We start from the raw sequence: 22,616 nt of genomic DNA on the forward strand, positions 1-22,616 counted from the left end.
TGAGTGGCGGTGTCTCTGAACTAGTATTTGATTACTGATTTCAAAATAATCTACCTTTATCCATGCCTAGTTCAACATGATTCAAATTATATTTGTTTTTGTTTTTTTTTGTTTTAGTTTTGATAATTCATCCAGACTCTTACAGATCTAACTAATGTAGGAGAAATCTGGGCTGTGTATGATCCGCACAATTGAGGCATACCTTGTGCAAGGTTTAAGATCAATCACATCTTGGTTTGGGCTTGGTCCTAGAACAAGCCACATATCGATGGAACCTAGTAGCCCAGTTTCTGAACGAGCCACCATGAGAGATGTTACTTTCAGTGGGAGCAAAGCCATGCTCTTTCATGCAGGTGGCTTTGTGGTGCCTCCTTTACTTGCAAGAGATCTGAAGACATGTAGTCCCCATTGTAATTCATGTGCTCTTCCGCCCATAATAGACTGCCGTTTAGTTTACAGATATAATTTCATCAATCAACTTGTCCTTGACCCAACGGGCATGATCTACCCATATCATTTCATCATTGCTAATGTCCTTCCTCAATAACAAAGACAAAAGAAGCTGATGCATCCGTAGCACTTGCAAGAACTTAGTGACCTATCATTAGCCATCATATGCGCTTGTGGAACAAAAGAAATCTTGCTAATTAATGAAAGCACATGGCCTTGTTTTGACATGGAAGGCTGTGGTCCTCAGTTCGTAGGGTACATTTATTGTTCTTATCATTGTAGATGCCAGACAGGGATCATAAGGACAATGATTTAAACTAAACTCATCAGATTCAGTAACTGAAAACAAGAGATAACTAAATACAGGATTCATAAGAAGGGAGAAAATAATTGAGCACAGTGTAAGTATCCATTTGAGAGATTTGGTTTGGTGTTGGTCAATTACTTCCGCCATCTGCTCAAGTAGAAGCCAAGACTTTGGAGCCTACATGTCTCATATCGCCCGGAAGGAAAGGAAGAACCAGTCTGCAAAGGACAGACAGTCGTCCATCAAGTCATATCTAATATGACCGCTACTCTTTCCACTTGCAAGCAGTAAGCACATGGCTCTGCTTCCTTTCCAGTATGACACGTTGAAAGCTGCAGATGACCGAGACTGAGTATAAGTATAGAGCATTGCATTAGTAGTTCCAAGGCACAAGCAAAGCTTCATCATTCTTGAGATCGGTAAAGTTTTTGGTTCTGTTCTACAGTTTTATAACAATGTTGAGCCCCAAGAGACTCGTTGATAAGGCAAAGAAAGGGATCCCCTTGGCATTGATGAGATCCAATAGCAGTTGTAGAGTGGTTGCTGACAAGGGGCACTTCGTGGTGTACACTGTGGAGGATGTGAGGTTCATGCTGCCTTTGGCATTCCTCAAGAGCCCAGTACTTCAGGAGCTGCTCAAAGTATCAGAAGAGGAGTTTGGATTGCCTGGAGACGGGCCGATTAGATTGGCATGCAGTGCAAGTTTTATGGAGTACATCCTCGCCTTGTTTCAGAGGCGTGTATCTGGAGAAGTGGAGAGAGCCTTGCTTTCCTCCATTGACGCAAAGCGATGCTCATCAACTTCTCTCTCGAGCCATGTTGGAAAGGATCAACATCAGTTAGTAGCATTCACATAGAGATCACGAAGTTTTTTTGTTCTCTTCTTCTTCTTCCTCCTCCACTCTCCAGACAACTTTGTATATCGTTTGTTGTGATCCAACATGTAGAGTAATAAAGATTTTCTTCTGATTAAGAAGATTTGTCTTATTTTGTTTCTTTTAATTGATTGTTACGTAGCATATGTTGATATTTCAGAGGCGTACAAGTACAACCTCGGCCGTAGCCTTGCAGAGAGAGCATGTTGTTAGGCAACAGCGAAAAGATAACCTGAAATTCTAGAAAAGGGGAAAAATGTTTATTTAGGATGCTTTTGTTTCAACATATATATACTTTTCAAAAGACTTTTTTTATTTTCTTTTCTTTTAATATTTGATGCTGTGAAAAATCATAGCTAACAAAAAAATATATATTAATCAGTAGAACATATAAATATTTTAGGGAAAAATGACTTTCTCCCAAACCAAGTTAACTCATTTTTTGCCCTGTCATCGGCCTTGAGCCATATCAACTATGAGTTTCCTTTCCATTTTTTCCGTGTCTTTTATCTGCAAGCTCTCTTCATTGCATACAAATTTTGATTTAAACTTATCTTCAGAAAAAATATATAATTTACTTTAAAACTACATATTTTTGTTTCTATATTTTAAGTGAATTAAATTATTTAATAAAATTAATTATGTTTAAAATTTTTATATTGAGTCTATAATACATATAATTACTTTTCATAAAATACATTATACTATTTTTTTAATCTGACTATACAAAAAAAAATTGATGTATTATCGAGCTATTGCGGAAATTAGGAATGACAAAGATAACATGAACCTTGTGTCATATCTGTCCCTAGTTATAATAGGAGCTGGAATGGCCATAATGTCTCATGAAGGCTAAGGGCATGATAGTATTAGATACAGAAAATATAACTAATAGAGATTAAATTTGGAAAAAAAAACATATTAAATGGAAATCATGATTGGTTTACTTTCTTCAAAATGGAAATTAATGCTGAAATTTTAGATGTGCTTGGAAATCACCAACTGTGAATCCACTGATTATATATATGGAAGAAGATGAAGCAAATGGCAGAGAGACGTATCTTTCAATGGGGGGAGCAAAGCCATGTTCCTCCTTGCAAGTGGTGGTTCCTCTTTTCCTTGCATTGCAGGTGGTCTGTAGGTATGTAGTCTCCATTACATTCATTGAATAGATCAAAAACATGGATTTCTCATCAGATATGAGAAGAGAGTTTTGCCTAATATTGACAAGGACGCTATATAGGAATGGACCTACAATGTGCTGATATCAAGATACACAGCTTCAAAGGATATTGTAAAACAGACAAAAAGCTAGATAAGAAGAAGAACAGGTTCAGTCGAATGTCACTCAAAAGGAGAAGGTTGGTGGCATGGAAAATGTTCTGCAGACATGTTTAATGTCTCTTCTTATCAGTTTTGCAACTTGATATCAAACAAAAATCAGCAGTTTTGTAAATGAAGATAGTTACGTTGCAATCTTAAAAGTGGTGCTATATATGTATAGTAATAAGTGCTAAAGTATTTTGATTATAACTAATATTTAGAATTTCAGAGCTTTAAAATGTGGAGAAAAAACTATATGCAGCTTAAACATTAGCCTACAGTAAAGAGTTGTTTTGCAAGTGAGGCCATTCTAGTTGAAATCGTTCAATCATCCATCGAGTATGCATGACCCATCCATTATATTTACTGATTATCTTACATTACCTAAAAAGGCCTTTGTTCTGGTTTTGCCAAAATCTCTGAAAGTACATGAACTAGTCCTTGTTCTCCCTTGATTTCACTTCAAAATCTCAGTCATAATAAATTGCCACATTACCATTAGAATCCAAATTAAAACCATGTGCCATGGTAGTTCAATTATCATTATCAAAATCTTAATGCAAGTTCAAATTTAGAGTCCTCATCAACTGATGCCATAATCTGAAATCAATTCTGAAAACTACAGCTAGTGGTAACAAGTAGTATATCCATTTCAATGAGTTGGACAAGGAGTTTATGAGGCTAAGGCAATGGAGCCTACATGTCTTTGGATCACCTACAAACAAAGGTAGTGTCATACTTCTAACCACAAAACATTATCCAACTCGCAAAGGAACTGCCTAAGCTAAATCTGAACCAAATAGCTGTCAGATATACTCCCTCTTGCAATCTCACATGGCTTGTTCCCTTTTAAAAGAAAGTACTGAATGATACATCTCTGGCCATGATGAGTTGTCTCTTCTTCTATTTAAGTAGATCAGTTCTTTGTTCATTCCAAGCACATTCTCATCGGTTTCAGCATCTCTAGCTCATTCATTCTTCAAACTTCAATTTTTAAACCATGTTGAGTCCCAAGAGACTTGTTGAGAAGGCAAAAAAGGGGATCCCTTTGATGAGATCTAATAGCCGGCCGAGTTCATATGAGTGTAATGCAGCGGTTGCTGAAAAGGGCCATTTTGTGGTGTACAGTATGGATGATACAAGATTCGTGGTGCCATTGTCATTCCTCACCAGCTGTATTTTCCAGGAGCTCCTCAAGGTTTCAGCTGAGGAGTTTGGATTACCCGGTAAGAGGCCAATTACCTTGGCCTGCAGTGCTGTTTTCATGGAGTACGTGGTCTCCTTGCTCAAGAGAAGCGTGTCTAGAGATGTGGAGAGGGCGCTGCTTGCCTCCATCAATGCAAACCGGTGTTCGGATTCCTCCTTGGTTGGTCTTGGTCGTGACCAACAACGACCAGTAGCATGATGACGATGAGTGTGGTTTAATTTTTTTTGTTAAACGATGAGAATTAAAGTGTACAGAGTTTTAACCATATAAAGTTTATGTTTTTCGTACCTCTTGTTCCGGAAGCATTGGCATTTGATCCCTTTTTAAACTTCATTGAGGTATTCCCCATTTGTAATCGCTTATAATTCACTTTTCCATCTTTCCAAAAGATGTATCATTAATTGCTTGATCGATCTACACCTAATCCATTTTTACAAAAGATTGCACCTGGTCATATTGAGGACTAACTCGGTACATTTATTATTTTTAATATTTAGTTTCTAATTAATAAAAAATCAAAATATTATTAAAACAATAGTTTTCACAGCTGCTCCATATTGCAATGGCCTCGTCAGCTTTAGCTAGCCCTCGGCACCGCTAACCATCTCCACGGCCGCCGTCGACGACTCGTACAGGCACCTCCACTTCTACCTCCACGAGGTGAACCTCGGCGTGCCCAACTCGACGATGATTTACGCTGTGGACTTGCAGAAGGAGAACGGCTTCGGAAACATCGTTGTGTTCGACCACGATTTCCTGGAGGGGGCCGACCCGAGCTCGGCGCTGCTGGGGCGGGAGCAGGGCCTCGGGGTCAACTCGATCGGACGCTAGCAAATTAAGTCTCGGGCCTGACCATGCCGGAGTTCGCGTTCACCGCCGGCGAGTACAGCAGGAGCTCCTAGTCGGCGGCGAAGCCCAGTAGTCAAACCGTGCCATCTTCGGCGGCCCCGGGCCAGTTTCAGGAAGCGACAGTGTGCACATCATGGGGACGACAATTTAGGAGCTCGATGCGTGCGTATATCAGGTCAGGTCAGGTCGCATACAAATGCGCTTGCTGGTTGTGTGACTACAATGCGCCAACCCCCGCTGTGAATATAATGCACCAAAATATATAGATCCTCTTGATTACAGTAGGCCGTGTAAGAGTCAATCTAGTTGTGCTATGCGACTAGCTATCTGTGCGTACTGATGATCGAGTAAAAAGGAATAAATTAGCAATGGAAACTGATCGAGTAAAAATAAAATGGATCCTGTTTCAGTTTTATTTTGGATCTGTAATATTTAATTCGACGTAGAAATAAAATTAATAGAAAGGATCAGTCCTTGGGTGGAAGAGGGCTGAGGCAAAATATGGTCCATCTTGGCCCGTGCCAAGCTTTGCCCAACTGAGAAGTTGTGGTCTGTCCAAACTATGCAACTTCCCTACTTCAAATCACTTCTTAAAAAAAAATTTTACCCTCTTCTCAATTAGGTTTGGGCTCTATCCGATCTGAAGTAAACATTTTGACTTGCATACACACGTACAAATTGAACTCACATAGGGTCGTCGTAGTAAGTTTAGTATTTAATTTGATAAAAAAATTATTTATATTTATTCAATGTATACAAAATCACTTAAATGAATTAATTTAAACATACATACAGTTAGTTTGTTAATATTTTTATACAATGGGAATTATATTTATTAGTAATTTTTTAAAATAAATTTGTAAAAAATCAAAATAAAAAATTATAATTAAATTTATAATAAATTAAACACAAATATTTTAGATAATCAAATAAATATAGATTAAAATTTTAATAATATTTAAACAAACTAAGTTCGGATTAACCTTAGCTCGCCGTGGGCTCTGAACAGTGGCCGATGGTGGAGGCGATGAGAGCTTCACGATCACTGGAGACCTCGCCGGAGTGGATGACGAGCAGCAGCGAACTCAAGGATGGCTTGAGAACACAGGGAACGTCAGTAGGACGGCCAGGTTGAATTAAACTCAAATTTAAAAAACAAACACAGTAAGGTTTGAGCGTGTAAAGAGACAGCATTAATTTTTAGTTTGATTTGTTTTGATTCAGTATTTCAGTTATCTTATTACATAAATTTGATTTATTTAATTTTCAGTTCCTTTATAGTCCCAAACGGCCTATGTATTGTCAAAGACAAGAGGTCATTTTGTCAATGGTAGTATCGTAATCAAAACGAAGAAACAGGGGTATATAACATATGTGCAGGCGGAGTCCGGTCGCCGTCACCGTCGATTTCCCCGTGATTTTCTTTTTCCTGTTTTTTGCGCCTTTTACGTTTCCCGTTCAGTAACTTCCGTTTACATGTTTTCTCGCCAAGTCAAATTAATATAAATAAATAAATAAAATTACTTCCGTCTAAATATATCCTGGGTTGCGCCGACGTGGCAGGTAGACGATATCGAGCCACACGCGACTGGTGGGGAAACTCGGCGTGACCAGCCAGTCGAATGAACGTAGGCCGTACGATAGAGCCGAACCGAAGCCGACTAAAGCCAACAATCAGCTAGCTCCTCGCCGGCTCGCTAGCGCACGAGTCCCTCACGCGCACGATGATGGAGATTTACTGATTTCGTCCTTACCATTTAATTTATCCCTAGCTATACTTATATATATATATATATATAATCCATTTTTTTGTTTTTTTATAGATCTAAAATTCCAGTTTAAAGGTGAAAGATTCTTTCCATGCGGGTGGATCCAAAAGTACTCGGAAAGCATGGCATCGAACCATCAAAATCATGATCCTATTGAGATATGTATGAGTACTGGGGAATATTATTAGCTAGCTACTGCATGCATGCCCCCGTAAACAGTGGGCTATCCACATACTACTCTAACTGTACACTTCTGCTTCTACTGCACTCGTCACGGCCAGCCAAGAGCTTGAAGAAGAAGATAATATTTATATATATATGAAACAGACAAAGCTGGTAGCTTAATTAATTGCATGTCTATTTAATTTATCCTTTTTATTGTGGTATATATCCCACCGTAAGATCACGAAGTTTATAAATCAGCAATATTTCCATTTCGTTAATTAGAAACTAACAATTAAATCTGGTTTGATTATATATCACTGCAATCTGAATGAATATATATATTGATGAAATGTATAGTTAACCATCCGTTCGACATGGCCACCAGCTGCATATCCACTCAATATTCTGAAAGTTAGAAAGAACAAAGTTGTACAACGTAACGAGGACCACATCATGAGGATGCTCAAAATTTAAATCAAATGGGGTAAAAAAAGCTACCAATCGATCGTCATGATTCACATGAAGACTCGAGTAATAATATTCAAGCTGCAGACCCTGCAACAAGGTGTCGATATGGATAGACTTCTCTGTGAATTTTGTATGTAATTAAATAATGCTCAATTATTTTTGAGGCTGCTGAACAAGCAAAAAAATGTTATCCTTAATTATATGCGTCTTTGACACAGATTTTTGTTTGAACTGAATTTTCTCTAGAATAGATATTTTCACTTTATAGCTGCCATTTAATTAGGAACAATGAAAATTTTATCTAGTCGTTGGTGATGATGGGATAAGTATCGACAGTGTGCATGTGTACACAGGATTCATTGTACTTGTCATCCAGTGCACAATATATAATTGTTTTAAATAATTAAGGATAATTCAGAGGGGGGCAACATCGGATTCCAATGGAGGAGAAATTCTGGCTGTGACGCAGGGCATGACTCTAGCTATCTGTAAGCTACAACTGCTGGCTGGAGCCTGGAGGTACAAATGAATGAAACGACTCCTGAGAAGATTAATTTATCAGACTCAAATTGTTTATTGTAAAATATACAAATATTTTAAATTTAAATGAAATTTGGTAGTTTCTCCCATTTGAGTTAATTTGTTTTTTTTTCTTTGTTCATAGTTAAAGCTCAATCTAGACCTCAAAATAATCATTTATAATTTGGCCATGTTAGATTTAATGATGGTTACTACATCACTCATATATATATATACTTCGCTCTGATACCAATTTTATTAAACATCTTTATTTGGGCCTGTGACACTCGAATTTGATGAGGATAAAAGAGTCAGTTACTTCCTTGGAACCTTCTCGCTTTGAAATTAATTAGATTTTATTATGTGTCAAAATTATGAGGTCGATAATATAAAATATTGATTTGAAAAATATAATAATTGGATATAGGTAAAGTATATTATGTTGGAGCAATGATACTAATATGTGGTGGGGTTCAATTGGATTATTTTAATGCGTTTGATAAAAAATTTAAATTAGGTTTATCATTGTGAAGAAAAATATTATAAATTTAAGTAAAGTATTTAATATCTTTCAATTCCCATATTATATCAAACTAAAAACTAGAAGGATAAGAATTTGAACGTTTGAAATGGTGTTTAAAATAGTTCTATAACGCTGATTTCATTTATTTATTTATTAATTAAAAAATATATAGATAATAAAATAAAAATTCCTCTATAAAAGTTAAGCACCAAAATTTATTCTCCTCTTTCTTCCGCCGCACTGCCTTTTTTTTTTTTTGTTTCCCTTTTTGGTCCACCAACACTTCATTTCCACCTTCTCATTCTCCATTCCTTCTCTTCCAACAATGGGCAAGTACATGAGGAAAGCCAGGCTCACCGGCGACGTCGCGCTCGTGGAGTTAGCCTCCTACCAGCCGTCCATCGGCGTCCGCACCCGCGCCCGGGCCCTCGCAGCCGCCTCCGCCACCGCCTCTGCTCCGCAGGACTCATCCCTTGCCTATCTCGAACTACGAAGTCGCCGTCTAGAGAAGACCCTGTCTCCCCCGCACTCATTCAAGCCCAAGGTCACTCCCCCCAAGGAGTCCTCAACGATAAAGGCTAACCCTGGGATTAGCCCGCTGAACGTCGGCACGTTGAACTCGGGGAGGGAGGGGTCCTTTGGGTCGAGGAATTCAGAAAAGGGGTGCTCGCCAGTTGCGGAGGTGTCGTGCGCCGAGAACAATATCGAGCCTGAATCGAGAGAAAGGTGGGATTTTGATCTACGTTTGCGATAAAGACTACAGCTACTTATTTATGGTTTATAAAACGCAAGTTTCTTTACTTATTTATCCATGACTCGCTTTCTGCTTATTCTTCTTCAGAAAATAGAAAACAACAACATCATCATCAAAATCTTCTTGCTGTTATATCTGTTTATTTGCTTTCCTTCTGCAAGGAGCTATTTGGGACCAAGTTTGAAATTTCAAGCGTTTTATCATCTGTGCGCGCGTTCTTCGTGAGTATTCAAAAATGTTTTCCGTTAGAGATTTAAGCTTTGGAGAGTTGTAGTTGTTCCTTCTGTTTCCTTGTTACTGGATGCTAGTGACTAAGTCACAAATTTTTTGTGGAAGTTTAACGGATTATCTTGAAACATTCTAATTGCCATACTTTTTTTTTTCTCTCTTGGTTTTCGTCTCTCTAGTAAACGCTAAATTTACATATCACCGAAGTTCAACATCTCTCTTTCGCAGTTCTTTTATATTTATATAATTAGCAAAAGAAAGGTCCTACAACTTACTAGATTGCTTAAAGTCCCCAAAACTTGTTGCTTTCTTTGTCCTTTTTTTCATCTTCCTTGGTAATTACACTTTGTTTGGGACTGCTAAATACTCCCTTATATCTTCATTGGTTTAAAAATTCTTTATATGCATTTCAATATATGTAGTGCCTCATGTAAGTCGGAAGATTTTACAGGAATAGGTTTATATGCGTGCGTTTTTATCACTTCACAGGAGTATTGGGAAGTTGGTGCCAGTGACTATGAGTGTGATGGGTTTATTAAATTTTTGGTTCCATGTTGCTTCATTGGATGGACCATTAGCCATCTCAAGGGATGGTGGAAAGCTATTAGTGATAGTAAGTGAATGAAAGGATGAAAAAGTTGACGTAGAGATGTCTCATTTAAAGCTCAGGTTGCCGACAGAGTACTAATGAAAGGGACCACTGTGTGTATTTGTCCATATCTGAAGTATCTTACTCTGTTGCTAATGCACTGTTCTTGTTCGTAGAGATTTAATTTGTTAATAAACGCTCAAGCATTTGTTAGTTGTTACTACATTGATTTGAATTTTTGAAACTGACATCTTTTTACACAAATAATATTATTTACTGCACTGTGAACTTTATCCGAAGGATGCCATTTTGTTGGGCCTTCTTGTTGAGTTCAAATGTGACCTTTATGGGTTCTTTTTTGGATTGTTCTTAGTGGGAATTGGTTCTGTAGTTCTGAATGTACTTGTCTTTCATGTTCGCTATCATTCACAAACACAGAAAAGTTTTAACTGAGGTGTTCTTAACATTAAAAGTATGAAATTCGTATTGTGCTTCATGTTTCAAATTATCTCAAGGCTTGTTTATGTATTCATAGTTTCCTATGCCGGATGCTTTAAATTTATTTGTGATCAAGTATGTTTGATTTTTCTCAACTTGTTAAGGTTCTAATGCCATTCATCACTGCTCATCAGAGAGACAACACCATGCAGTTTGATAAGGGATTCCGAGACAATTGGGACACCCGGTTCTTCAACAAGATCTACCAATTCGATTGCCAGAAAGAAGGGAATGCAAAATTCTGTCAACCAATACATCCCTTCTAATCAGGAGACAGAAGAGTTTTTTGTTAGGTTAGAGAAACTTCAGCAACAAATATTCATTGACAAGTAAGTAGTTCATGATATTCTTCTATTTTTTCCCCCCTTTCACTTAGGAAGCATATGCGTTTCAGTGATTAATTCCATGACCATGTCCTCAAAGGAGATCACTATAAAACATATATTTTCTCTGGTGACCCTAGCCCAGGACTATGTATAATCTGTGAGACTTCAGCTAACTCTAATACATAATCTAGCTGCCTGATATTTCCTTGAGTCACCATAATATAGAAATATGTGTTCATCTTACTATTTATCTTATCCCAGGTACAACTTTGATCCTGTTAATGACTGCCCACTCCCAGGACGGTATGAATGGATAAAGCCCGACTCCTAGAGAAGAGCACCATCATGATCATGATCATCTGTTCTTTTCTTCAGATCTTTCTCATCCAATTGATTCTGCCTAGGATTGATTCTCTTTAGGTGCACTGGTGATGCATGGTTTCTGCATCATATTTTATCTTGTAAAATTATCCCTAATTTAGGTTAGTCTAATGAAATAGGAGGGTTAATCAGAACTGATAAGAAGCACTTTCAGGAGAAGCATGTTGAAGCTTATTTTAACATGTGTAAAAGTACTGATGGGTTTTAATTAACCGTCCAGAATCGCTGAATGTCATGACTCGTTGATAAGCACAAATAGGCATTCCTCAAGAAAAAAAAGGACAGAGATTTACATTTAGGACATGTAATATCCAGCAAATATATCTGACATAGTTACATTACTGTAGGATGCCACCTTGATGTAGGATTATAAATTATATATCACACTTGATTTCTAGGACTCCATTATTATATTAATAAACAGATACGATGATCCTATATATCATCGAATTGCTTCGGTGGATGATTCCTGAGCAACTACATTTCAGCCATTGCCACTTTTTGGTCATCAACTGCCACTTCTTTTGCCGCTTTCACATCCATCGACTCGCATAGTTCTGACTTGTAGGAGTAGACTTTAGACACAAATAAGAAGTAGATGAAGTTGAGGACACTGAGAAGTGTGAGGAACGCGTAGTAGTAGTCCAGATGTGAGGCATTCAGATTATTTAAGATCCATCCTTTTCCTCTGCTACTAGTTATGTTAGCAACAAGTTTTAGGAGAAAGCTACTGAGGAAGTTGCCAATCCCAGTGGCCGTCAAGGAGTAGGAAGTTCCCAGGCTCTTCATGCTTTCCGGAGCTTGGTCATAGAAGAATTCTATCTTCCCGACCACCAAGAAGGCATCAGCTAATCCCATGAGCACAAACTGAGGGAGTAACAAAAGGATAGTAACGGGAACTTCCCCAACTGTTTTATCGAGTCCGTGGCTTCTTGCAATGCTCAGCCTTCTCCTCTCCACCAGTGACGCAGTCAACATTGTAATGATCTGAAGTACTAGCCCAATTCCCATTCTCTTAAGCAGCGTGATCCCTCTCGGATCTTTCGTCCACGTCCTCATCACCTTGACGAAGCAACGGTCGTAAAGAACAACACACACTAGCATGGAAATGGTCACGAATGCTCCCAAACTTGCTGGGGGGATCTGGAAGTATGGTCCGACGTGACGATTCATTGTGGTTCCTTGCTTGACGAAGAGGGTATTGATCTGAGCGATCATGGTGCAGGGGATGAACATGGCGACCAAGAGTGGTAGCAGTTGCAGAATCTGTTTAGTTTCTTCCACTTGCGTCACAGGACAAAGCGTCCATGGAGTACTCCGGCCATCTTTTAAAGCAGCTTTGTTGAGGAACCTTAATGAATTGGTGGAGTCGATCCTGAACTTTCCCTTCTTTGCATACACTTCTAGATCAAACTCATGAAGCTCCTTTGGGTCATTAGGAACAGAAAGGTTCCATTTTCTGATGGCAGCCACTATGACCTTTGTCATCCTGGTGAATGAGCTTCCCTGGGGCGCCTTGTGCCTGTAATAAGGTGTGCCAGCCAAAAAGATCAGAATGGAGGTCATGAGACCGAGCGCTGGGATCGCATAGCCCACTGTCCACCCCACGTTGTCCTGTATGTAGACCAGAAATGTCTGGGCAAACAATGTGCCTAGAAAGATGCTGAACATCCACCAGTTGAAGAAGGAGAACTTGTGCATCTTCTCCTTGGGGTCGAACTCATCGAACTGGTCGGCTCCGATGGTGGAGATGTTAGGTTTTGTTCCACCGTTTCCCAGAGCAATTATGTAGAGGCCCCCGAAGAACACGGCCAACTGCAATGTTGAAGCTGGCTCACAGTTTTCTTTGCAGGCTGCGGGTTTCAGTGGTGAGATAGACACTGCTAGTGTCAGCAAACACATACCCTGTGAGCAATCTCAAAAAGGAAACTTCGTTAGGTGAATCTAGTGTTAATTTGAGGGGATGGAAATGACTAAATTGGGCTGATTCAGGATGTGTTTAATTTTTTCTTAGTTTCAACTGAAAAAATCTTCTAACTATTAGTTTGATGATGATTATTTGCTGAAAGCATGCTGCTAGGGTTCTCAGAGATATCCTTTACTGGTATTAATTTTCTGCTAATTTGTATAGACAACTATTTTTTCAAAGCACGCTGCCATACTTTTTGGCTGTATATACGAAAAGTATTGGTGGAAGATAAAGTACAATAATTCAGGACTCAGCAAATAAATTATCAAACGAACAAATGGTTTTGAGCAGGAATATTATCAGATCCAGTGATTTAAGTCAACAAGCAAGAAAGAGAAGTAAACAAAGAAAGGAGTGGAGGAAAGACCATATAAAAGTCTACACGAAGAAAAGTCTTTGAAGAATCCAACAATGTCACCATCACCATGTGACCACAATTTAACTCCAAATCTAACAAGATGTGCTTGGTCTGGACTTGTAAGTCAAACGGATTGGCATCATAAATAGGTCAATTGGGTAAAAGGGTTAATTTGAGAGACAAATCAAACCAATTGATCAGTGAGATATGATTGTGACAGGTAATTGAGTGAATTGAGTCGATTGGCCTGGGCAGATAAGGAATTTTCACCGTGTGAGTTCAAATTAGTCATACACATAATTAAACATGGTTCTTCTCTATTTTATCCAACTAAAATACTTATTCACATTTAAATTTTTTTCCTCCATCCGTTTATTATCTAATCTATTCTATCCATATTATTATCTATTACATTCCTGAATTAAATGCGCCTAATCAGTCAAATTAGGAGATTTTTTTTTCTCATAAATCCAGCAGGACCAGCTCTCGACCTCATGTCTATCCACCGACTGTTTTTCTTGTCGGAGAGCTAGGAAGGAAGACGAAGGTAAATCCATAGCATCAATTTAATTTATCAATACTATGAGTTATTTTTCTTAGATTCTAGGAACTAAGAAAATACTTTATTTTCTAGCTAGACGACATAAATTAAAATTCCTCTCTTTCATGAACAACTACTAAGTATATATATTTATATACATATACCGAGAGATAGATGGCGCTGCCGATGAGGAAGGTCCAAAATCTTCCGAGAAAAGCGTCGGCGATGTAGGCCCCGATCACCGGCGTCAAGAACACGGTGCCCACCCAGTTGGTGACGTTGTTGGCGGCCTCCACCGTGCCCTGATGCAGTCTTTTCGTCAAATAGATCACCAGGTTGGACGATATCCCATAATACGCCATCCTCTCAAAGACTTCATACACTGCGTACACATATACATGCATCTTTATATAATTAATATTACAATTATCTACGTTAAAATATTAATTAAAGAATTTATTCATCATTTACCTACGACAAAGGAACAGGCAGTCCAGCCCCCTGTTCTGGATCTCAGCACAGGGTTGCCCTTCAGATCCACTGAGCCATCCTTAGCGTACTGATCAACAACATTCCCTCCTCCAGTCTCCTCTGCCATGGAGCTGCTAAGCTCTGTCTGCTGCACCTTCTTCTCAAGTAGCTTGGTTATTTTATAGACAGGCCGGATCTCTTAATTAGCTTGTTCACATGACCAGTTTGCCCTCGCATAATGAATGAATCGATCGATCGGTAGATATTTTAATATATAATCGAGGTGAAGATTGAGGACACGACAGAGACTACGTTGACTAATGGAAAGAGCAATAGACGTGAATGTCGATGTGTACGTGGATTTTGTTTATTGTAATTAATTATGTACGTACGTATGTAATGTAATGTACGTAGATCTGCGTTCTATGACCTGTAATTGTTTTCCCGTAGTTTTGAATTTTGATAGAAGGAAAAAGTTAATTAGGAGTCACTCTATATATATTTTTTATAATAATTAACTAAAGGAACATTTTTTTAATTTTCTTTAAAAAATAAAATAGCACCTTATTAATATTCTCAAAGAACTTTAATTCGGTCGTTTGTCTTTCATCGATATATACTCTTCTTCCTCACTAGCCCTCTCGATGGCCTGATTGCATCACAATCGTACGTAAATTTAATTCTGCAACATCCTAAAATAAAATTAACTCATGATTTTACTTAGCAAAATACATCTAATTTAATGAAAATTTTCTTTTGTGAAAAATAAGGAGAAAATGTTTATTTATTCAATTCATCATTTTTTTTTCAAAATAGTTTGACGAGTTAAAATTATTCAAAAATTTTCCAAAATAAAGGTAATAGCCTCGATGTTGGAGCTTTTTAAAAGAAAAACGGAGAACTCTAATTTCTGTTTTAAAATTTTCAATCTTCGGATTGCTTAATGAATGGTGAATTCAGTGAAAAATAATTTTGGTCGACTAAAATGCGGAAAAAAAAGATTTGACTACTTTCAAACAGTAGTTGAGCTCCACCTCAAAATTTTCCAGAATTAAAGACAATCAAAGACTAATAATCAAAGACAAGTTTACAATTTGTCAATATAAAAAAAGAGACAAATACATAAAAAAAAAACTTTGATTAATTATGTCGGACATACTTTCTAGAAAAAAAAATAGTCTTTTTGTCGTAAAAAGAATCTTCTTGTTAAGAAAATGATAAGCGTCTTCTTTTTGTTTCATTAGCTGAAAAGTCTTCTAAAGGATAAAGCCAAAGAAAGTTGCCATTGTGGAATTCTTTTTTCCTTCATTCGCCGAAAGTCCTTGATAATAACTGATAATATGAAACTCTATACGCATGCGTTGACGCCGAACGAGATAACTATTCCTTTACCAGTTATATTGATTCGGTTGATAGATTACGAATATCAAAAATTAATTTTTTAAAATATATGAATTTAAAAATATAAAAAATAGGAAAATTAATAGTATTATTGAAATTATTATTAAATCAACAACTTTTTAAATATCAATTAAACTTACACGGTTCAAAACTCTAAGATGCAAAAAATAATAAAGAAATTTTAATAAAAAAATTATAACAGATTCAAAATCATAAAAATTATAAATGAATTCAAAATTCAAAAATATAGAAGAGAAAAAATAATTCTAAAAAAGATAAACCTACATCAGTCAGTCGCTCCGAGTACTTGCACCGAACTCGTCTTCCAATTTGAAGTAGTATCAGATGATAACCTAAAAAAAATCTTCTGTTATTAACTCAATACTAGCGTTTTCTTTCATTACTGCTGACATGAATGTCGTCCATTGCCAGGCCAATTTTTGAAAGTCCGAAATATGAAACTTTGACGACCCAATTTACATCTAACAATATGTTCGCCGTCTTAATATCTCATCTCAATGTGTGACAGTGTCGGTCGCACCTATGTGAACGTAACACAGCTCACGTGGAGCCCAATGGAGTCATGCGCAACTTTTTTTTTTTTAATACATTACTTACTCTCTGCAAGATATTTTTGGATAATCATATACACATCTTCTTCGTCATGAGATAAGATTTTTAGTCTTACAAAAAATTCCCGTTCAATCTATTTTCTAAGAATATCTGCTGCTACATCATTAAAAAAATTGATGATAAATCCTCAATTCTTGGGAGTGACCGATCCGGTCCTATGAAAATTTTTCACCGGTCACCAGGGTAAATCGGGAAGCGCACACAGCGGCCAACCCAGATGCCCAACATCCTTTGATTGCGATCCTCATTTGGAGGAAAATTCCTGTAAATACGTCGTAATTGGGGATCGAACCGCAAATGTCTGGGTCATAACCTGGATATCCTACCGTTACACTATTACCCCGGGGACTGCTGCTACATCATTAACTTTCTTTTGTTGAGGAGAGGAAATAACTTCTATAGATTTAGATGTCTCCAATTCAGATCCCATAAGGAAAAAAAATAGAAACTTCCAGGTTCAATGTCAGTCCTTGCAATTTGCCTGCTCATAATCAAATCATCAACAATTTCTTTTAAATCATCAACTATTTTAATTTTGTGGTCCAATCTTCCTTATAAATAAAAAAGCCTTCCTCCTCATATAGTCAAATAAAAAATTTCTCGATCTGTAGAGTAGCAGAAAACTTAAAACATCAACTGAAAACTTGATATATGTATACAGTTCATCTTGACTATGATTCTCGTGATTGTGATAGAGTTTTAGAAAAATAGAATCCAAATTAAGATGAGAGAATTTATGACTTTTAAGATCTCGCATCGTTAAATATTGAGATAATTTTACCATTTATTTATGTAGATCTTTAAGTATATTATCTTGGGTGTTACGATCATGGTGTAAGACTTCTTCAATCAGAACATGTTTCTTACAACCTTGATTACGACCACAACGACCATCCATGGAATCTAAAAACTCTATTACCAATTGACGTCAGATAGGATAGCGATTATCTTGTAAATTGTATTGATTCCGTTGATTAATTGCGAACGTCAAAAATCAATCTTCTAAAATCTATCGAGTTGAAAAAATACTAAAAAATTATAAAAAATAAATGATATTATCAAAAACATTATTAAATAAAAAAACTTCTCAAACATCAACTAAGCAAACATTTATATAAATTCAAAACCCCAAGATAAAATAGGAAAAAATTTAACAGAAAAAAAATTAACTTAAAGAAAAAATCTTAATAAATTTAAATTTTAAAAAGAATTTAAAATTCAAAATTCAAATTATAAAATAATAATAATTTAAAAAATAAAATAAAATTTTCAAATGCTCCTACATCATATCATGCACACACAGGAAGTAAGATTCCTTAGTAAGATAAGCCAATCGGGAGGATGGAGAGTATTTGAGACAAAATATCGTAATATAAAATAGTTTATATTCTATGGTCGTTTCTTTTTCTTTGTGATATGATAACTAATTTAATGCATCGGGACCATCATATCGTTGGTTGCAGTCCCATTCATCTGACCGATTGGACTATCCAGTTGTTCCGTGCATGCTACGGCGATTGACTTTGGCCACTGATCAGTTTGACTCAAAACAAACTCAATCAGTTCCCATGAAATTTAAGTTTGTTCAAGCTCACAATTTTACAATTAGATGCTGTCAGTCATCTTCACGACGGCACGGGAAGAATTAGCAACATTTTTCTTCGAGTGATTGCTAAGTCTAAGGATCTCTTTTCACACTAAAACCTCGTTTTACTGGATTGGTTGAAAGACAATTAACGAGGCCAATTAATTGTCCTCACAATGTCTTCTATCTGTGGAAATCATATATATATACATGGAGCTGAAGGAATAAGATTACGTTTCCCAACCGATCGATCAGCTAGCTAGCTAGCTAGGAAAGATTGACGAAGAACTCATTCTGAATATTTCTACTTTGTAGCTAGCTAGCTAGGGTCGTCTTCATATATATGGTTTACGGAACGCCCAACTGATCAAATACGTACCTTCTTGCATGTATACATGTGTGGGTGAACAAAGACATGGTGATTAATTCTTTGTATCTGCATGCTTGCATCTTAGCTTGTCCTAATTAATTTTGTTTGTTAATTTGGGATCCAAAACAAGTTGGCTGCTCGTTGATAATCTTCTCTAGATTCTGCAATGTTATTCAAACTACAAGATGCAGCTAGCATCCTAATTATCCAAATTTAAATTTCCCCTACTCGCTTTGCAAGCACATAATTAAGTCACGGCAACAGTAATCTTTCATAGAGTAAATTCACTTCCATATATAGTACTCTTTGATGCTGAAGTAATTAATTACATTAAAAAATTAATGTAGCTTCATAACAAAGTCAAGACATAAATATATAATCAACCTAATTAACTAGTATCACTTTGAGAATCCCATTACCACCAGCTGTAATTGCCTTTTGAGAAATAACTCATTCTTGAAAGTAGTAGGATTATATGGGATGGATATTAATTAATATATTATAATTAGAGAAGGAGACCAATTTCCTTACCTCATATATATGCTACAACTTGGTCGAAGCTGAAAAGAAAAAGTGACCATGCACAGAAACACAGCAGGGACGCGCGGGAATGACATGCAAGCAGGCGGATCACTGGATGGATATTAAAACGAGACATAATCAGTTATTAATCAAAGTTCTTTTAGATATCTTTATCTGGTGTTAGATAAAATTCATATATATTCACTTTTAGATTTATCTGACATCGTTTAATACTTCATCTTTCGTTCCAAATTTAATTTTTATTATTTTTAAAATTTTTATTTTTGACTTTTTGAATAATAATAATAATAAATAGTATGATAAATATAAAACAATAATAAAACCGTAATGGCAACCATATGCTCCCAAGTAAACTGCCAAATTCCCCACTGCATGTTATACGTTAAAGGACAATTTAGAACAGAACTCCTCTCAAGCTTGTCCCTCTCTCTCCCTCTCCCCCTCTCTCTCTCTGTCGCCCACCAACCTTCAAAACTCTGCAATTAATGGAGGTTTGACATTAAATTTGAGCATTCAAATCGATCGCACCGACAGAGCATGGATGGTGATGGCGAGTGTTGCTCACCTTCGTCATTTTTCATCACACTTCATGCAAACAATAAGCAGATGATTAGGAAGGCCACCCCTGCTGCTACTCCCACAACTATGGTTACTGTCTTCCCAGTTTGCCCTGCTCACCATTGTGCACGCGATTACAATTTGGAAAGCAACCAGATAGAATGTGGTTTTAGATAATAGAAAAAAGTTAAAAGATTAAATCTTTCTATACGTTTTAGGGGAACGGAAAGTCTCTTCAGATCAGAACTGGAGAAAACGAAGAATGAAGCTTTAGATCCATAATGAGATGGAGATGTGAGTTATTCTGACAACGAGAATCGAAGAGGAGACCCAAAATTTGTAATCTTGATCTCTTTTTACGAGTTTTGGCGAGATTGAAGGAACCAAAGATAGGATTTTTAGTGTTTTAAATAGTATTACCTCCGCCGGTCTCCCGGCGGTGCTGACGCCATTGGCGTACTAACTGTAGCTAATGTAGCACTTGTCTAGGTAGGCCTGGCCGGACGAGGAGCCGCCGAACTCGACCTCGGACTTCTGGAAGGCCTGGACGACGCAATCTCCTCGGTTGCCGGAGGACAGGTCGCTCTCGCAGTGCGCAATGGCGTAAACGGACCCGTAGCTGGTGGCGTAGAATCCACACGCGCCGGCGACGCCGCTCTGGAGCTGGCTGAAGGCAGTATCCCGCTTGACCTCAAAATCGCCGCCACGGCTTCTGGAGCCGCAGGTCTTGTACAGCATCTGGCTACCGGAGACCTGGGGGGAAGCCAGAAACCTGGTAAAGGTTGTAGCACCCCGCGAGCTGGACGCGCGCGGCGGCGGAGGCCCTGCAGAGCGAGGACCACATAGGGAGGGGCCGGTCGACGCAGGCAGAGCAGTCGGAGTTGGAGAGATCGCCCTGGCACTGGAAGAGGCCGAACAGGGACTGGCCGCCGTAGGAGAGGAGGCGGTGGTCTTGTAGAACTTGGAAGAGATGGCCTGAATAGTGAGTGAGGTCAACAAGGCAGCAAATGCCTGCCCGTAAGCAGCGCCGCAGCCGGAGAAGCTTTGATTTGCGCAGCCTTTATAGACCAGGTTACAAAGGTCGCCGGCGGCCGCCCGTGGCGTCAACGCACGCCAGATTACTTCAAGAATTAGCAGTAGGAATGGGGCTGGAAGATTAAAAAACTCCTCTCTCTCTCTCTCTCTCTCTCTCTCTCTCTCTGCGGTATCTTTGGTAGGCCAGAAGCGGCGCAGGCCCAGTCAAATATAATCTTATTATCTAATGACGAACGTTTAGGGTTTGGAATTGGAAGAAAAGAGAAGAGAATTAAGCTAAAAAGTGAAAAATTCTTGTAAACAAAAATTCAAGCACTCAGTCAGCAAGTAAAAGCTGGAGGAAATAGAATGCTAATATCAAAACAGAGTCACAAGAACAATATTTTAATTATCATAGTAAGTGTCGTGGCAATCAAGTGCCCCCAAGTCATAAACTTAGGATAAGAACTGCCATGGTACAAAATTTCTTTACTTTTAATTTGATGTTACATATATAAACTTGATATTTCTACATGAATTCTATAAAAGCAAATATGTGTATTGGTCTCTTGCTGCTGGGCCTTGAATTTGCTATGATTGCTAGTTCATTCAGCTGTACATAAAATTTTGAAAATTAAATAAAGACATGTAAAAATTATATATAGGAAATTATTAACATTTATTTAACCAAGTAAAAAACGCTTACGGTTAGAATTAAATAATGCTACATAAGAAATTTTAAAAAAAGTACATGGTGCTCTTCCTTGCAGTCCACATCTAGCTACTAGTGCAGGAGTGCTTCACGTTTTATTTTTCATATAATTTTATAAACAAACTAATTGGTCGATTGTGACACCAAACTTAACTCCCACGTTTAAAATTCTCTGCAAAATTACCCAATTGTCCACATGCATCGAATCACACACGAAATGAATAATTGATCAAATATTTGAATATATAAACATCACACACATTTTAATAACTTACGCGATTCGATACACGTAGACGGCAGTCATGCAATGCACGGCCGGCCATCGTGTTGCATGTGGTCAAAGCATCGCATTTAAAATCTCATTCAAAGGCCTCAATAAAATGACTTTGAATTGGGAGGGCCCACTCTGACTGACATCGCTCCGATTTGACTAGAATAAATAATTTACTAATAATTAAACATGCACTAGCTAGTTGATTAGCTAATCGACCGTAAATTACGTACTCCACATAATTAAGATATGAAAATTCAGATTAAATGATACAAAACATATATCGTGAAGATCAATCAAGATGAATCGAATTTGTAGTGCTTATCGACGGAGACGGCGACGTCCCAGGTGCAGCTGAGGCCCTTGGATAAAACGACGAGATCGCCGGCGCCGAACTCGACGGCGGAGGTTTCCGGCGAGGAGCCCTTGACGTAGGCCTTCACCCGGCCCTTGAGGAGGTAGCACGTCTCCTCGGCCTCATACTTGAGGGGGAACTTCCCCGGAGGACAACTCCACCTAGTCCATTTGAAACACTTCGTCGTTAATCCTAAAAGCTGAGTTGGGAGTATAATCATCGTCAAGCTGTATTTACTCAAACTACTGGAGATCGGCTACGTAAATAATTTTTATTTGAGGCAAGAACTAAGAAAAGAGCTTTACTTGGGCCATGCCTTAATACCGAGTTCTTTGACACGCGACTCTGGGATGTTTCTTTCTACGGTGATCCCTGCGGCGGAGGAGGAAGAGGAGGAGGAGGAGGCCATGGAAGAAGAAGAAGAAGAGGAGGAGGAGGAGGAGGATGGAACAATTTCTGGAGAGGGAGGGATGAGGACGGTCTGTGTGTTGTGGAGTTGTGTAAAATAAATGTGGGAAAGAGATGTGGGCAACGGGGTCAATAAATAATGCAGGTAGATATTTATATGAGAGGTGAGAATAGGGAATTGTGGTTTAGTTTGACC

General features: G+C 37.9%; 4 protein-coding genes and 1 pseudogene across 4 annotated transcripts in view; 2 read left to right on the forward strand and 3 right to left on the reverse strand.

Annotated features, from left to right (window-relative positions):
- LOC141837274 (serine/threonine-protein kinase BSK1-like) overlaps window positions 1–1,614 on the forward strand; it is an 8,003-nt gene extending 6,389 nt beyond the window's left edge. Inside the window, exon 7 of the mRNA XM_074724710.1 lies at window positions 1,203–1,614. Within this exon, the coding sequence (XP_074580811.1) occupies window positions 1,203–1,614 (412 nt within the window). The remainder of the gene's footprint in view (window positions 1–1,202) is intronic.
- A 7,129-nt stretch (window positions 1,615–8,743) lies between these two features.
- Window positions 8,744–11,461, forward strand: LOC141838434 (cyclin-dependent kinase inhibitor 4-like). Its single transcript, XM_074725908.1, has 3 exons — window positions 8,744–9,181; window positions 10,659–10,853; window positions 11,112–11,461. The coding sequence occupies exons 1-3, from the start codon at window positions 8,781–8,783 to the stop codon at window positions 11,179–11,181; spliced, it is 666 nt and encodes a 221-aa protein (XP_074582009.1). The 5' UTR covers window positions 8,744–8,780; the 3' UTR covers window positions 11,182–11,461.
- An 18-nt stretch (window positions 11,462–11,479) lies between these two features.
- LOC141838433 (protein NRT1/ PTR FAMILY 5.2-like) lies at window positions 11,480–14,738 on the reverse strand. Its single transcript, XM_074725907.1, has 3 exons — window positions 14,571–14,738; window positions 14,264–14,481; window positions 11,480–13,136 (listed from the first exon to the last, which is right to left on the reverse strand). Exons 1-3 carry the CDS (start codon window positions 14,695–14,697, stop codon window positions 11,709–11,711), a joined length of 1,773 nt encoding a protein of 590 aa, XP_074582008.1. The 5' UTR covers window positions 14,698–14,738; the 3' UTR covers window positions 11,480–11,708.
- A 4,846-nt stretch (window positions 14,739–19,584) lies between these two features.
- On the reverse strand, window positions 19,585–21,709 carry LOC141837275 (plasmodesmata-located protein 2-like; annotated as a pseudogene).
- Window positions 21,710–21,811: 102 nt separating this feature from the next.
- LOC141841591 (uncharacterized) lies at window positions 21,812–22,502 on the reverse strand. The gene is made up of 2 exons (XM_074729768.1): window positions 22,318–22,502; window positions 21,812–22,173 (listed from the first exon to the last, which is right to left on the reverse strand). Exons 1-2 carry the CDS (start codon window positions 22,419–22,421, stop codon window positions 21,954–21,956), a joined length of 324 nt encoding a protein of 107 aa, XP_074585869.1. The 5' UTR covers window positions 22,422–22,502; the 3' UTR covers window positions 21,812–21,953.
- Window positions 22,503–22,616: the final 114 nt, after the last annotated feature.

Source organism: Curcuma longa, chromosome 11, assembly GCF_044706935.1.
Source record: "Curcuma longa cultivar G26 ecotype Majalengka, Jawa Barat chromosome 11, ITB_CL_G26_1.1, whole genome shotgun sequence".
Lineage (NCBI taxonomy): Eukaryota > Viridiplantae > Streptophyta > Magnoliopsida > Zingiberales > Zingiberaceae > Curcuma > Curcuma longa.

Excerpts from the sequence above, each read along its gene's own strand:
- LOC141841591 (XM_074729768.1), bottom strand. The coding sequence starts at position 22,421 with ATGGCCTCCTCCTCCTCCTCTTCCTCCTCCGCCGCAGGGATCACCGTA. Across the intron at positions 22,174-22,317 it reads GGTATTAAGGCATGGCCCAA|GTGGAGTTGTCCTCCGGGGA; the intron begins GTAAAGCTCTTT and ends CAAATGGACTAG.
- LOC141838433 (XM_074725907.1), bottom strand. The coding sequence starts at position 14,697 with ATGGCAGAGGAGACTGGAGGAGGGAATGTTGTTGATCAGTACGCTAAG. Across the intron at positions 14,482-14,570 it reads TGCCTGTTCCTTTGTCGTAG|TGTATGAAGTCTTTGAGAGG; the intron begins GTAAATGATGAA and ends ATGTGTACGCAG. Across the intron at positions 13,137-14,263 it reads GCAGCGCCATCTATCTCTCG|GGTATGTGTTTGCTGACACT; the intron begins GTATATGTATAT and ends GATTGCTCACAG.
- LOC141838434 (XM_074725908.1), top strand. The coding sequence starts at position 8,781 with ATGGGCAAGTACATGAGGAAAGCCAGGCTCACCGGCGACGTCGCGCTC. Across the intron at positions 9,182-10,658 it reads GAGCCTGAATCGAGAGAAAG|AGAGACAACACCATGCAGTT; the intron begins GTGGGATTTTGA and ends ACTGCTCATCAG. Across the intron at positions 10,854-11,111 it reads CAACAAATATTCATTGACAA|GTACAACTTTGATCCTGTTA; the intron begins GTAAGTAGTTCA and ends ATCTTATCCCAG.